Source organism: Anguilla rostrata, chromosome 7, assembly GCF_018555375.3.
Source record: "Anguilla rostrata isolate EN2019 chromosome 7, ASM1855537v3, whole genome shotgun sequence".
Classification (NCBI taxonomy): Eukaryota; Metazoa; Chordata; class Actinopteri; order Anguilliformes; family Anguillidae; genus Anguilla; species Anguilla rostrata.
The window spans coordinates 51774905-51791342 of record NC_057939.1 but is presented as its reverse complement, the minus strand read 5'-3'; the positions used below and the strand labels follow the sequence as shown (position 1 = coordinate 51791342).

General features: G+C 42.7%; 2 protein-coding genes across 2 annotated transcripts; one reads left to right on the top strand and one right to left on the bottom strand.

Moving 5' to 3' along the window:
* The first annotated feature begins 22 nt into the window (after positions 1–22).
* On the top strand, positions 23–9826 carry LOC135259990 (LON peptidase N-terminal domain and RING finger protein 1-like). Its single transcript, XM_064345013.1, has 12 exons — positions 23–774; positions 2142–2260; positions 2495–2617; positions 4098–4235; positions 4705–4962; positions 5302–5384; positions 5629–5743; positions 6266–6387; positions 6784–6942; positions 7323–7485; positions 7929–8081; positions 8356–9826. The coding sequence occupies exons 1-12, from the start codon at positions 156–158 to the stop codon at positions 8512–8514; spliced, it is 2211 nt and encodes a 736-aa protein (XP_064201083.1). The 5' UTR covers positions 23–155; the 3' UTR covers positions 8515–9826.
* A 118-nt stretch (positions 9827–9944) lies between these two features.
* LOC135259995 (calcium-binding protein 2-like) lies at positions 9945–16438 on the bottom strand. The gene is made up of 8 exons (XM_064345021.1): positions 16287–16438; positions 15729–15779; positions 14977–15181; positions 12452–12482; positions 11636–11779; positions 11402–11511; positions 10796–10943; positions 9945–10299 (listed from the first exon to the last, which is right to left on the bottom strand). Exons 2-8 carry the CDS (start codon positions 15776–15778, stop codon positions 10271–10273), a joined length of 717 nt encoding a protein of 238 aa, XP_064201091.1. The 5' UTR covers position 15779; positions 16287–16438; the 3' UTR covers positions 9945–10270.

Below are 16438 nucleotides of genomic sequence, written 5' to 3'. Positions count from 1 at the left end.
CTACGTAACAAAACCGAAGCCACAGTAGTTATTTTACAGGGTTAAATCATTCCATGGGATCATGCATAGACAGCGCTCAATATTGCAGGGCATATTAGGATGCTTTTGGTTGTATTTTTAAAAACTAACGCCGTGCTGTGTATTAGTTAGCAGCTATGTCTGTTTTACATTCCGACAGTGGAAGATTTTTCATACCGGAGGATTTAGTTTATAAAATGGAATGGGACGAAGAGGATAGTATAGATCACCAGTTACTCATACAAAAAGCTGATACGTTAGCATCACAAAATCGTATTAAAGAAGCACTTGATTTGTTTTCAGTGGCTATAAAGCATGGATCGGTGAGGCCAGAACAACTAAGCACTTTAGTAGACTGCGTTCTGCGGAATTTCAAGGTGGCATACGGTTCAGACACCGACAAGACTACACCATCAAAGAATGACAGCTACAGGGAAGACCCCGGTGATAAGTTTTGCTGTCCAGGATGCCATAGATTTCTCAGTGAACCGGTGACTGTTGCTTGTGGACATACATATTGCAAACGCTGTTTACAACTAGAACTATATTCAAAATGCAAGCTCTGTAATAATGATATGGATACGAGGTGCGGTTCAGGCCAGCCACATAGAACCAATGTGATACTCTCAGGTCTCCTGGAAAAATGGTTCCCCGATGAGACAAAAGTGTCAAAAGTCATTTTGGAAATTGAAGATCTGACCAGAAGACGACGCTTTGAAGACGCCTTGGTTCTGTCCAGTAATATGATTGAGTCAGGTAAGCCCTTCTAGTTCTTTAGTTGACTAGCCTTGCTTAGCCATCGTTAGCTAGCTGTGTATTGGACTGGGGAAGAAAACTGTTTATCGCAAGTTAAACCCTCTTGCTAACGGTAGGTAAAATACACAGGGTAGTAGGCTATAATTTCCCATATTGTTGTATAGACAACATAGTCACTATGATTATGTTTGTGTTGAAATGGTGATCTTTTATGTAACATAGCTATCGCCACCTCTGTCATGTAGACCTCATACGACCCGATATTGTATAACGGTAGCAGCCCGTGCGTAGAAGCGCGTTGTGTAAGCGGGGTCGTGACAAGAGGAAAACGTTTTTAACCTTAATAACTGTTTAAACGTTCACAACTAACAATTTCGAATAAATGATGACATGGGTGTCCAAATGTTTTGCTGTCGCTCACTTATTTAATGAAACTATAGGACTTTGTAATGCATTTTGCTGCAGTAGCCAGTAATCGGTGTTGGGAGGCAGTGTTGTTTCCTCTAATCCAGTAATGCCGAGTTAATATGTATGAGACGAAGCTTTTTTTAATGTCATGCGAGAGCCATTTGATATGTGTATGGAACATGGCCCAGTAGCCTGCATGGTGAACACAGCCAGTCTAGTCTGAAGTACACCTCATACTCACGCAGATTTGTTATGTAACTTCAAATTATTCTAATGACACGCACGCGCGCACAAACACACACACACACACACACACACACACACACACAGTGGCTAAAAGTGATCATAGCTACCAACTGACAACACAACATTTGGCACACAGCAGGCGCCATGAGGAATAAATGGTCTTATACCTGGTTGAAGTGATTCAAAAAGACCTGTTGGCCTATACATTTTAATAGATTGATGTCTCAGAAATTTTTGCCTGCTTTATGTTAACACTTGTTTATTGTCTTGTACACAATACACAGGATGGGGCTTTAGAAAGCATTTAATTCATTTGATCTATAAACATGTGTTGAGGTGTCTTTCTGGAACAGTTCAGAGCTTTTCAGTAGTGCTGTCTTTGAAGCTTTGGAAGTGCAAAGTTATGCAATCTACTGTGGATTCCAAGGTTATATAAATAAATTCCTTTGTGTGACTAATATGTGCCTCTCTTTCCTTACATGCTCTGCTACATGCATAAACAATTACGCAAGATCAGTACAGTACAAGACCAGTGTACTTGCTTTGGCATCCTGAAATGCAGCAGATTGGGAGATAGTGTTAAGATCAAACAGCGAATCAGACAACTGCATGTCCTGTCTTGCGTTATCGAAGACATCAGGAACGTGAGAACGCGGCCTGTAAATGTTTTGCTTGCTGGGTTTTGAAAGCGTTTTTTTCCCTCTCTACTCCAGATCCGGGTGAGGTCTTGGGGAGAATATTCAGAGCTGAGGCCTACGCTGGACTCAAACAGTACGAGTTGGCCCTGAAGGAACTGGAGGAGCTGTGTTTGAACTCACTTGGCAGCCCAGAGGTGTGTAAACTAGGGCAGGAGCCCCTTGTGCCGATGGTGTAAATATGCTACACCATTCCTGGCTTGTGCTAATGGCCTTTAGCTTCATTCTGTAGCTTGAATTCATGGAACTGTGTAAATCTGTGTAAAAAAAAAAAAAAAATAGATTGAATTAATAAAAGTTTAAAGTGTTTGTGATTCAGTTGGTTGAGTCCTGCTGCACTCTCTGAACGGGAACTTTGATTTTTCTCTCAGGTGTATTTCCAGAAAGGCAAAATCCTCCAGGAGATGGGCTGCGCCAACAAATCGCTGCAGGTGCTGCTCCAGTGTCTGGCTTTAGACGGGGACTTCGCCCCGGCCAAAAAGGAAGTCGAAAAGGTGCTTTTAAAATTCTTGTTTTTCGAACAACAGTTTTGACCGCTTTTGCTGTTCTCCACCATTTCAGAATTTGATATTGGTATCCTAATAGAGCTCTGTAACATAGAGGTACATAACACTGGCATGGTTCTGCGAGGTATTATGTCAGTGAATTACCGAATTTGTAGTGAAAACTTGTGGAAATGGATGCAGCCTACTTGAAATTCTTGTTCAAGAATATCATTTATGTTTGCGTTGCCATTAGAAGACTTACCTGTTTCTCTTGTCTAAAAAAAAAAAAAAAAGTGCCCTCATGTGAAGGCCAGTGGTTATACTTTGTGTATCTTCACTTTGTGTTCATTACCATTATTTTATTGCACTAGAATGTAGGCTATGTCTGTAATCAGATTATGTAAGTTTTTTTTTTCATTGGGTGAAGCTAGTCTTTATCACATTAACCGAATGTGAAGAAAAGATGCATGGAAGGGCTTACATAAAGAAACTGGCTTTTCCAAGAACGGATGAGTTGGCTTCAAGGAAATTATTTATAAGGGATTTCTCCCACGCAGAGAGAGAGCAGAACAGCCCGGCCTCTGTGGACTGGGCTAGTATGTTCCCTGAAACTGGAGCATTTTGTTTTCACTTTGCACAATAACCCACTGATAAAGCTTCTGTAGGCAGTTTAATTGCTTAGAATCTTTGTTGCCAGTGAGCGGCAACTTCTCCACTGATTTTTGAGGACCTGTTTGAGCTAGTAAAGTCAATGGGTTACACGGTTGGTAATGGAAAAATTGATGCAGCCTACTTGTTGAAATTCTTGTCCAGCAAATCATTTACATTTGTGTTGCCATGAATCAGAAGACTTACCTGATTATCTTGTGTGAAAACAAAAATTATGTGCTCTCATACGAAGACCAGTGACTATGCACTACATACTTTCAAGATCACTACCTTGACTTTAATATACGAGAACATAAATCTATAATCAGATTATGTCATTTTTTCCAGTGGGTAAAGCTACTTTATTACATTAACTGAACTTGAAGAAAAGATACCTAGAAAGGCTTATGTAAGAAACTGCCTTTTCCAAGAGAGAAATTGGCAAGGAATTTCGAGGAAATTATTGATAAGACATTTCTCCCACACAGAGAGAGCAGAACAACCTGACCTCTGTCGACTCTGCTGGTGTATTCCCTGAAACTAGAGAATTGTAGTGTTTGCACAGTAACCCACTGATAAGTTACATTACATTATATTTGGCATTTTATTCAAAGCGACGTACTGTAAGTGCTATACCGAAGGTAACTGGAACAACTACATAACACAGGTCAGATAAAAGGTACAATTCTTGTAAAGTATCAGTTATCCAGAGCCATGAACACATCAAGTCAAGTTCACACAGTAAGCATAGGCTAAGTCAGTTATTTGCCTCATGAAAAGATTATTATTTTTATTATTATTATTACTTAGCCCCCATGTGTCTATGTTTATTTTTTTGCAGATTGTGTATGATTTGGTGTCACCTGATTGTCAGAAGGTGAAAGAGGGCCTACAGGAAATGGCCCAAGGCTCCGCCCCCGGACTGCGTACCAAAACGCCGGTGGGTGACGGGCAGGCCAAAGCTCCATACCATAAGGAGGTAAGGCCCGGCGGCCACCCTCACCTTGAACTTCAACGCATTATTAGCGCTATATTAGCAGACGTGTTCTCTGCTGACAGTTTAATTAGTCACACAGAAGTGTGTTTCTTTTTGGCTGGACCACAACACCGGGGCCAGCCCTATAAACGCGAATGTCTGTGACTGACTGAGTGCTGAAGTTACACCACGCATGTCTGTGACTGAGTGACTGAGTGATGAAGTTACACCCTTGGTCGGCCGGTTCGGTCCAGCCATATACTAGGGTTTGACCTGGTCTTGTTATTAGTTGTTCTTTGTGATTCATGGTATAGCATTGCAATTCCGTAAGAAGAATTTACTGGCTTATGGGTATTTTTTAATGCAATGGGAACACACAGTTTAAGCCTGGATTTTCCCAGACCCTTGTGTAGTTGGGAGCGCGGTGTCTGTGTCGGGTGTGAGAGCGCGTTTGTTTCTCTTGCTCGCTCAGAAATGCGATACGGCGAGCTCGTCGGAGAGCGAGGAGCAGCCGGGCCTCGGTCGGGCCTCGTCGCTGCGCCCCCCCGGACGTCTGCGCGGGTCCGGGACCGAGGAGGGCCTGAAGAGGGTGTCCTCCGCCCCCCAGCTGGGCAGGCAGGACAGAGGGGGAGCCCTGTTAAAGAGGAAGCTGTCCGTATCTGAGGCCGAGCCCTCAGCCGTCCGCAGAGGAGCGAGCAAACTCAAGAAGCAAGGAGGTGAGTGTGACACGCTTGGGAGACCTGGGGGCTGTGTGTGTGTGTGTGTGTGTGCATGTGTGCATGTGTGGACCTGTGTGTGTGTCTTCTGATATTATGCTGATGCTCTCCTCTGTCGAACAGACGCGGGGGTTATGTGTGTGTGTGTGCATCTGTGTGTCTCTGTGTCAGTGTGTGTGTGTGTCTCCTGACATTACATCATTGGTCTCCTCTGTTGAACAGACGCGGGGGTTGTGTGTGTGTGTGTGTGTGTATGTGTGTGTGTTAGGTTCCTACATTACTCATTGGTCTCCTCTGTTGACAGACAGGATAGTGGGAGTGCCCAGTTATCATGTTCCTGTTGAACACGGCACTGGGACTGCTCTCCTGCCCCCTGCAGGGTGGCTCCTGCTGGCTCGGTGGAGGCCAGCGATTTCGAGTGCCCCCTCTGTATGAGGTGAGTGTGCGGGGTACAGCACACTGGGGAGGTGGTCGATAAACACCTGGGTACAATGTGGGCTGAAACTACCTGCACACCCTTCTAGAATTTTCTCAACATCGTGTGGTTGCATTATATATTATGCTGATATACTGTGCCTGTTTTGTTTTTGTTAATTGTGGAGTTTTAATATTTTGTTATAATAATATTTTTGGGGAAATATTGTGCTGACGTTTGCGTTCTCGCGTCACTGTTCCGGCAGATTGTTCTATGAGCCGGTGACCACGCCCTGCGGACACACCTTCTGTAGGAGCTGCCTGGAGCGTTGCCTGGATCACATGACCCAGTGTCCTCTCTGTAAAGACAGCCTCAAAGAGGTGAGTCTTCACACATTCTATAGACCAGTGGTAAACCAGCCCTGTTCCTGGAGATCTACCATCCTGAAGGTTTTCATTTCAACAAGATCTCTAGCTGTTGAGGCGTGCTTTTTTTTTGGGAATGAAAATCTACAGGACAGTAGATCTCTAGGAACAGGATTGGTTACCACTGCTATAGGCTAATCGCATGGTCAGCACTATGTTCTAAGCACTGAAAACTCACTGTGTAAAGTGTCACTGTGTAAAGCTGAAGTGTTCCAGTTTGATGCATCTTGAACATTTGTGAAGGGGCACGACCAACTACATGATTGGTGGAGGTGGAAATTCTGTTCATGAATATTCATAAGCAGGAATTTTTCCCACAATACTATAGTATAGTGGGTGGATGGTATGCGGGACCTGACAGGACTTGTTACTATAAATATTCTGTTGTTCTCCTGGTCTAGCTACCTTGTGATTAATTAATTTTGTTTGATTGCATAATTGGCACATGATGTAACCTTTTTTGTTTTTGTTTTGCAGTACCTAGCAACTGGGCATTACAGCATTACGGAGGTTTTAGATGGCCTGATTAAAACTTACCTGCCTGAACTGCATTTGGAGAGGCACAAAATGCACACGGAGGAGACCGAAGAGTTCTCTGAGTAAGTCTTTTAAAATGACTGTTCTTTTCCAGCCACTTCAGTTGCACTTGAGTGTAAGCCTGACCCATTAAGCACACTGAGGTCTCCACAATAATACCGCTCACGACATGTTCCTACACACCCAAGCTGCGTTTTTAATGCTTCACTGACGTCATAGTGGAAAGTAGCCCATTATGTGTGCATTTGCAAGCGTGGAACCTGCTAACGTTGATTTTTATCTTGCATTTTTGACGGCAGTCATGCCAGGATGTTACCGAACAGCACGTAATGGTGTGCTTCGTAAAACACACACTTCATTCCTGCCCTGGTGTAGATGTGTATCTCTGCTCTTTGGAAAAGGTCGACTCTGCGTTCTTGTCGTTGATAATTTGTTGGGTTTTTTTTTTTGATCCGTAGCCCGACAAAGAATGTCCCGATGTTCGTTTGCACCATGGCGTACCCCACTGTCCCGTGCCCTCTGCACGTCTTCGAGCCGAGGTACCGACTGATGATCAGGAGGTGCGTGGAGACCGGGACCAAGCGCTTCGGCATGTGCGTCAGCGACCCGCAGAAAGGGTGAGCTTCCTGTTTTCATTCGTTCCTTATTTATTCACTGTGTGTGTGTGTGTGTGTGTGTGTGCGTGTGTGTGCGTGTGTGTGTGTGTGTGTGTGTGTGTGTCTGTGTGTGTCCATGTGCATGCGCCTGTGTGCGTGTGTGCGCACTTCGGATCCCACGTTAAGATGCTTTCCAGGAAATGAAGGCATGGCATATCTTGCCACATTGAAACTGTTCCTGACCAGTGGATGACAGTGAACATCAAGGCTCATCCAAATACTTCAACAATGTATTGTTTCCATACACAAAACAGTATGAGTACTGTGCTCGGTGCTTTGTTCTCCAGGTGGCATGGTGTGAAATGCATTTTAACACTTTTTTTGGGTTTCTGTTTTTGCAGGTTTGCAGACTACGGCTGCATGCTGCAGATCCGGAGCACGCACGTCTTCCCCGACGGACGCTCGGTGGTGGACACCGTCGGCTGGAAGCGGTTCCAGGTCCTGAGCCGGGGCGTGAGGGACGGCTACAACGTCGCCGACATCCAGTTCCTGGAGGACGCAAAGGTAACGGTGCCGCTCTGTTTGCCTGTGGTTATTTTTATTTTTATTTTTATTTTTTTTGGACACTAATAATTCCTAAGCCCATATTGTAGAGCAGGGGTCCTCAATCTTATCCAGAAAGGGCTGATGTGGGTGCAGGCTTTCATTCCAACCAAGCAGTTACACACCTGATTCCACTAATCAAGGTCCTTGGCAAAGACTCTAGTGGTTGATCAGTAGAATCAGGTGTGTAACTGCTTGGTTGGAATGAAAGCCTGCACCCACACCGGCCCTCTCTGGATAAGATTGAGGACCACTGTCATAGAACGTACTTAGGAACTGGAGAGGGGAGGAGCGGCCAGGGGGTGAAGCCTTGGAAGTAACAGAAAACCATAGTGTCCATCTAGTTAAATATGCATGTCTATGGCCTATATACCTCATTACATCCCCTCTTCGTGGGTTCTCAGGTGGACAGTGAGCAGGGACTGGCGAAACTCGCGGTGCTCCACGACCAGGTGTACAAGCAGGCCTGCTCCTGGTTCCAGAACCTGAAGAGCCGCTTCAGGGGGCAGATCCTGCAGCACTTCGGGCCCATGCCAGAGGGGGAGACGGACATACAGGTGAGAACAGACGTCTGGACTTAGTCAGGGGTTTAGTCATTCTCACTTCTTTGGAAGCTGAGTTTGGTGTCCAGCTTTTAATGGAGAATCTGTTTGAGAACATGATTTGCATTTCTGGTTAAAAAGAATGGCGCGTATGATAATCATAACAAGATCTCTCTCCTGAGGAAACTTCTTGAGGGTGCCTCACTTGTGTTAAACAGAGGTAGCTGTCTTTCCATGACGTTCCAAGAAGAGTCTTTTGTGATAACAGAGGCGTTCCTTTCACTTGCAGGCCACGCCCAACGGACCGGCTTGGTGCTGGTGGCTCCTGGCCGTCCTGCCTGTGGACCCACGGTACCAGCTGTCTGTGCTGTCCATGTTGTCCCTGAAAGAGAGGCTGACCAAGATCCAACAGATCCTCACCTACCTGCAGAGCACCTACAACGAGTAGAGCTTTGGGTCTGCTCTCCCTGGTGCTGTCCAGGCTCCGCCCACTGGCTAACTGCCTTTATGCACAACAGCCAATCAGACTTCACCATAGATCTGATCTGTGGCTTATTGCATTCGTTAGCAGGCACTGCAGAGCCCAGAGAGCTGTGGCCTATGTCTGTAGTCTTCACATTTCCGGGTAGACAACCCGGAAGGGGTGATAAATGGCTGAGTTGAGAACACAAAACTGTGGTTCAGAAGCGGAAAAGAGCTTGCAGTGTTCCTCACTGCTCCATCTCCAAGAGGAAACAGTCCTAATTGTCCTTTTTTTTGTGCAGATGAACACCGAATAAAGTTGTATATAAGGGCTATAAGGAGAGATGTAGGAGCGGGATTTGTAGTGAAAATGGCAGCACGTGCAATAGTAGTAGTAGTTCACTGCAGGCACACGGCACAAATATTAACGTTTTGTCGCGTAAACACAATAAGAAGCACTGAAATGTCAAGATTGTGTCGTTAGCTAGTTAGCCACGTTAGCTTCCGAACGTAACAAAGTTAATACCCCTTCCGGTCTAGGTCGCCATCTTGTGAAATAAGCCGCTTATGATGAATGAACAGTTGCCAACTATTCTGTGTTGATGTCAGGATGAGGGACATTTTAAAGCAATTTCTGTGAAATTTTGACATTCTGGAAATAGACAAATGGAGATGCTGAGCATGAGGGGTAGAGATGTTTCCTGTTTTTTGTTTTTTTTGTTTTGTGTTGGAATATTTAATCCTGACAAATAAGAATGTTTTAATCTGTGCTGGTGGTGATGGTTTGAGCGGTTGACTCAAGGTTGTATGTTGTGTGTTGTTGGATGATCCACCTGCTATTTAATCAATAACTATTTTCATGTCATACGTGCAGTCATGATTACAAAATCTCAATATCTGTGTTGTTATTGTATATGACTGAGTTATAAAATATGACCGTTTCATAAACTCAATCCAGCCGAGCAATTGCCATGTCTTCTAAAAAAAAATGCTGTAATGGGTTTTTTGCAAAAGGAAATCTGGTATGCTTGTATTTCTGTGGTGGCCCATGGCCTATAAGACACGTTGCCTTATACCATTTTGCATTTTGTTTTATGCCACAGTGCATTGTACAGGTTGTGTTCCTGTTTTTCTGGTAATATTGTAACAAGCTTTTCAAGTCAGCATTTTGCTGCATTGTTCATTGTGTAAATACGCGAATGATTGCTTTGTATGTGTAAATCACCCGTTTGACATTTTTACAGATTTTGCTTTGACATGTTTTAAGTTATCAATTTTGAATAAAATATTTTTTTTTACCCGATGTGTGATTTCATTTATTAAAGACTGAAGTCGGGTACTCAGGTTGAGTGAACGGGGTTGAAGACGGAGGAGACTTGTTGATTGTAAACACAGGACCACAGCAACGCTAATAAATCCTGCATTGTAAGCCTTTAATTATTTTGCTGAAGTTACCCTCATAATTGAAATCGCACCCATCAAAAAAAAAAAATTTTTTTGTCTTTTTATTTCTGATATTGCAATACCTTTGACATAACTTGAACGATTTTGACAAATCCTGAATAAATTTAACTGGACATACACATGAGTATATCTATATTCATGAATATGTTCATGTTATTTACTGTTCTGTAATCCATTAGTAACAATGGATATATGTACATACTCAGAATGGGTTCAATCCAGGAAGTGGGTGACATAGTCCTTTCTCAGCCCTGATCCTGTGGTTACCATGACAGTAGCTACTGCGAGGACAGCATCATAACAAACTCTAGAGAAAGACAGAGGGAAATAAGTCAGCCATTTTGACAGAGAAATGGAATCCAACACATCGTATATGTTTCTCTTTGTCAGCAATATGTGCTCTAACCCCATCTGCGTGTTGAATCAGTTTCACTTCTTTACTGTCTTGCTACATCTGCAAAAAGTACTGGCAGTTGGAAGTTATTTGTCCTCAATGGGTTTGTTTAAAAGGTTAAGACAACACAGGATATGACAGTAGATCTCACTCTATTGCTAGGAACACTTGGGTAAAAGCAAACATGCTGTGTAAAATGTGAGAGCTTTTCAGGTTTAAGGATTGGCTTTGTATCTTTCTGTCTTACTCTAATGTACCTCCAGTCAGTATCATTCTATAATTTTATACTTGCACCCAGAGTGTGAACATTTTGACACATTAAATATGGCACATGCATGAACATCTGTAATGTTTTTGAATGAGGTTATTTGCGTCTTGCATCTGTGTCTATTTGCATGAATCAACTCACCATTAAAGTCCAGGTTTCCATCGCCGTTGAGGTCAAGTTCTTTAAGGATCTCCTCGAGTTCTCCCTTCTTCAGCTTCACGCCCAGGTGCGACTTCATGGCCTCCTTCAGCTCCTCCTGGGTGATCTGTCCATCACCATCAAAGTCAAACTACATCAGGAATAAAATTGAAAAGAGTTGGAGAGGAGGAGGCAGGAACAGATTGCAAACGCAAGCATTCTATTCAAAATTTTTATTGAAGTGAAGATTGTGATGATTTCCCATGTCCCGTGTTCTGGACAAGACTTGAAGTCCCTATGCCCATCCCGCTTTTTGGTTATTTTATTGTGTAACACAGCAACTTGAGTTTGGATGATTTTATCATGCTTAACCATCCTGACTGCATTTGGTTGATGCTTTCTAGCCAACTAAAACACATAGCCAGGCTATGTCCAGGTCAAACCTGAGCTAAATTGGAGTTAACCTGACCTAACCTAGTCTGTTTATGTCAAAATATCTCTCGTCCTAGATTTTCACCCCCCACCCCTAGATGTCTAGATTAGATTCCATCTCGATCTGGGCATGTTCTCGCTGGCATACTGTGGTACGCATTCACAGCACACCCTCACCTGCTTGAAGGCACATTGCAGCTCTCTCACTCCCACCATGTGGGCCGTCTCTTCTGTCATTCTGGGCCCCATGAGGTCACAGAAGTCGTCAAAGTCGACCAGGCCCCCCACTGCATTACAAGCGCCAATCAATTTTCAGCACCAACAATGATGCACTTCATTGTCTTCACACAAAAACAAACACGCAGTCTAAAGCGTTCACACACACACACACACATACACACACGTACGTACGCTTCATCTTTATCTGCTGGATGATCTCGATGAGTTCCATCTCCGTCGGCATGTACCCCATGGTCCTCATGCACTCAGCGACATCTTTGTAGTTCAGGTAGCCATCTTGGTCGTAGTCAAACTCCTTGAAGGCTTGGTTCAGCTCTGAAGCACAGCAACAAAAAAAAACAAAAAAATTAACAGGGGACTTTTACTGGTTATGTCATGCCTTCAGAGAACTGAAACACAGCTATTTCCATAAACAGCATTTTTTTAAAAATTGAAAATATAAATAAAAGAAGCCACAGGTGAATTTGAGCCGCAGGTGGATGTACATGTTATGTATGTAGATAAATAAATAAAAAATGTTTCTAGGGAGTTCAGAGTCAGTGAAGAGAAATGTGTTAGGATGTGCAGTTCTCCCTCTCCACATCATAATTGCCCCGTAACCCTGTATGTAATAAGTTCACACAGTACAATAAGCTATTTCAGGCATCATGGGATTTCTAACTCCTGCATGAGTCCTCACGTTCATGGGCTCTTTCAGCTTGTTTTCAAAAACTGAATGCACTCAGAGTCAGTACCATTTCTGCAAATGCTATTCATTTTTCAACCTCCGATTTCCCTCACTACCAGCTTCCTGACTTCCAGACAGATGTCCAATAACAACTTCTCCATTGGCTTTAACCTTACCGTCAACAGAGTTTGCTGTTTTTTGTATTTATCCCTCACATTACTTGTAATGTTATGTTATTACTCTACTATGCTCTGGTGACCATATAAGAACAACAGAATACTATTTCTACCACTACCACTAAGTTACTGACAAATACTCACCATCCAGCTCTACTGTAGACAGTTCTCTCTCCTAAGCATGATGCATGAATAAATAAATAAATAAATAAAACCCAACCTAAACACACAAATGACATGGCCACACTCAAAACCAGTACAGACACAGTCATCATCATACACAATCACACAAAATACCGCTTCCATCAACAATTGCATGAATCATTTAGCATCCAAACCTCTTCATATAATGAGGAACTTGCACTACAAAACATGATAGAAAACTTTTCCTTTCTATCTGTTTCTTGTCCTCCGTCTCTTAGCGTAGGAGGTTAGTTAAGACTGATTAAGGGTGACACTAAGCTGTGCCTGACGGGCTATTAATACTGCTGTTCTTCTTGGGATTAGGAAGTCGCAGGGGGTTAACCTCTTGTAGTGCTATGAGACTAAGTCGCTTGAGATTTCCTTTAATGGTTAAATTTCCCATTCTTTATCCATGAATCAAAACAGGTCGCTTACAAGCGAGGGGATTCACAACAATGGAACCATGTAGAACTGCATTACAACTGATCCAGAATTCTATACAGTACACTCAAACCAATACAGAAACTGGAAATGGTGGTCCTGATCCCTGTCTCTGGAACGTCATATGCGTTGTTATATTGTGGTGTAAACAATGGTTGCCAGAGCCCAGCATGAACAGCACTACTCCAAAATAATGGTGTTTCTGCCAGCACTGCAGTACAGTTGATTTCAGGACAATGACATCAGTGATAGGGCAATATTCCAACTCTACGATCGGTATGGAGTGATCACAGGTGCTGGGGAAAGTTCCAGCATCCAACTTATGTTTGCTTTGAAGCGCGTCAGACTCCAGACCAGAGTTTTGTTTGAACGTCCATAGCGCACGGTTGGAGAGGGAAGCCTCATAGAGGGAGGATCAGCAGTTAGCGGCACGTTTTAAGGCTTTATCAAAGGCTTCCTGAACTGTGGGATTTTACGTAGTATGTCACAGAAAATGCTACAGCATGTACCTCCTTTAAGCTAAAGCTGTATTTCCAATTCTACTGTATTTGCTACTATTCATTCTTGCTTTGTCTGAGAGGGTTTCAGGAGAGGGCTGTAAAACATGAAATGTCTCAAGCACTCCATTTTGCCCAGAAGTGTGGCTGAATTACTTTTTTCATCCAATTTCACACGGAATATTTCCCTGCTACAGCCAATTTATGAATACTTAGTCTCTAACTGCAAATGGGAAAAAAAAACAGTTGGAACATTCTAGAACACGAAACTAGTGAATGCTTATTACAATGTTTTCTGCTGGGCTTTTGGAAATTGTTTCAGTGATTCATGTGGGAGCTGAATAATTGTGCTTTCCCTAACTTTCATGCACCTCAGCAAAACACCCTACATGACACGCATAAACATTATTAAAAACTTACATCAGCCATTGTTTGAATAATATATCTCTAATTGCTTGCTAATTTCCTACTTAGCTGTTTGCTGGTGTCGTTATGGTTCTGTTAGTGTTTCAGAAAAAAATATAGCCCTTTTGGAAATCAATATTTGACCACAAACTATTACTACTTTTTTCCAGGAGGGATTCAAAGGTGGAACTCTGACTAATATTATTATGACCATCACGCTGCCGCATAAATAAACATTTGCCACTGTGAATAAAACTCAAATTAGGGGCACTCTCACACCAGCTCAAAATGATTTGTATTCTAGGGTGCTCGTTGTAACTAGGTAGCTGTTTCGTAGTTGACTTAGTTAATGCACTTGTGTCTTAAACTACTGCTTGTATTTTTGCATAGACTGCGTTGTTGCTGTTCTTGTTTGTGTTAGTGTTAATCAGTTTAACCTACAGGGTCCAAGTTAAACTATGCGGTTGTTCCCTGCACTTGGAACGGTACTTCTCTCTAGGGTTTTCGACACACTTGTTCCTGGTTATACTTTGTTGTATGTCGCTCTGGATAAGATGCCAAATGCCTGTAATGTAATGTAATGTGATGTAATGTGCTCTCAAATGAACATGAATTGAAAAACGCTTTGAAATTATGTCAGCTTGCACTGGGAAAAATCCAAATCAAAATTGACTAAATTAGCAAATAAATTTAAGTATGTCTGTTTAGAAAATATGTAGATCTGAATTTTGCAGGTTTTTGCTTTGCAAGCTTTTATGTGCTCTTGCTAATCACTCAGAAGTTTCTGGAAAAGATCTAGGTTTACTAGAGAATACAAACACCACATAAACTATCTTCTGGCTTCTGGTGTTATATTACATTAAATTACATTACAGGCATTTAGCAAACGCTGTTATCCAAAGCCACTTACACAAGCGCTTACACTGCATCCATTTATACAGCTGGATATATACTGAAGCAATGCAGGTTCAGTACATTGTTCAAGGCTACAACAGCCGTGTCCTACACTGGAATTCAACCTGTGACCTACCAGTTCCTTACCCATTATACTACACCGCCGCTGCAGTGTTAAGTTTGATGGTCACTGATGATTAATGCAAAGACTAACTTGCCGAGGGACCACGTTCGGGTGAACGGGCTCACCTGTCCAAAAACGGCGTTGAGGAGTGGGGTGTACGTCTTGCCGTTCTCGCCCCCCTTTTTGGCCTTGCGGCGGACGGGCTCGGACGGGGACCCCTTCCTCCGGCGGGGCGTGGCGGCTCCCGGTTCCGGGGTGGCCGTCTCCGAGGGCGCGGACTCGGAGCGAGAGCCTTTCCTCAGGGCCGGTTTAAGGGGTCGTGACGAGGCACTGCGAGATGAGGAGAGATGAGAGCAGGGGCCGCCTAAACCACAATCTCATCCATTACTTTCACTAGGAGAGAGGCTGAGGCCCCAGCCACAGCAGCAATAAAATGGAGGGATGGTAACTACTCTTTCATGGAATAAAATGTATTTCTCCATATATGCAGATCAAATCTTGATTAGATTTTTTTGTGTGATAATAGAAGGCTGCTATGGTATCTAAAATTGTATTTTAAAAAAATACATATTTACTGCACATATTTATGATATCAAGACATAACACTGACATATTTATGAAATAAGAAGGTTTCTTGAAATTAACATCATTTTGCAATTTGTTTGGAGAAATGAACAGAACAATATATGGGAAAATATAACTGAATATATCAAACAGAATACATATTGGCACATAGTTGAAAATATATTAGGAGTGCCATCAATGTATTCTTCATCAGGGTTGTGGTTAACGTCACATATGGATTTTTAAATTTATTAACTGAAATTCAATTAATTTCCCAAATTAACAGAATTAGAATGGACCCGCTCCTTCTTACCTGTCAGTGGAAGATGCTCTCTCTTTCTCATTTTTCACTGTCTGGGACATGCTAAATGGAGAAAAATAAGTTTGAGAAGGGTTAAGAGACACTAGGGAGGTTTGTTAGCCATTCGCTAACTACGGCTCTGCGTGTATACATCAGGATGTTTAGCATGCATGCATATATATATATGTATGTATATAGGCTTTTCATCTGCAAAATCACAAGCACAGTCTTCTACTACCTCCCATAGTATTCAACACATTCCCAGGTCCCAACAAAACCTTTCATCACATCTTTAATTAAACAATCTTTGTGCATGTATTTGTAAAAAAAAAAAAAAAAAAACCCTAGTCTCTGATTATTACATGATATGCATAACATTCGTTTTAGTAAAATGGCTCTCTGAAGTTTTTCTCATTCATAAGTCTTGAAATGAAATAAATTAAAACATGCAGACATTTAGATCAGTGATTGAGGAAATTTGTACGCACGCCCACACGCGAGCATATTGAGACATGCACTGAATGAAGCTCAGTTTGATGTAAGAAAAACAGTAAGTAAACCTTCCCTTACCTTTTATACGCGAAGACAGAGAAGCAGAGAGAGGGAGAGGGGTCAGGAATCGTCTTTTCTGCAAAGGAGCTCTCTTTCGGACTGGAGGCAACGCGAACGACAGGTGCCCCTGTCTCACTCCTGTCCGCTCTTCCACAGTAAGACTTTAAGAG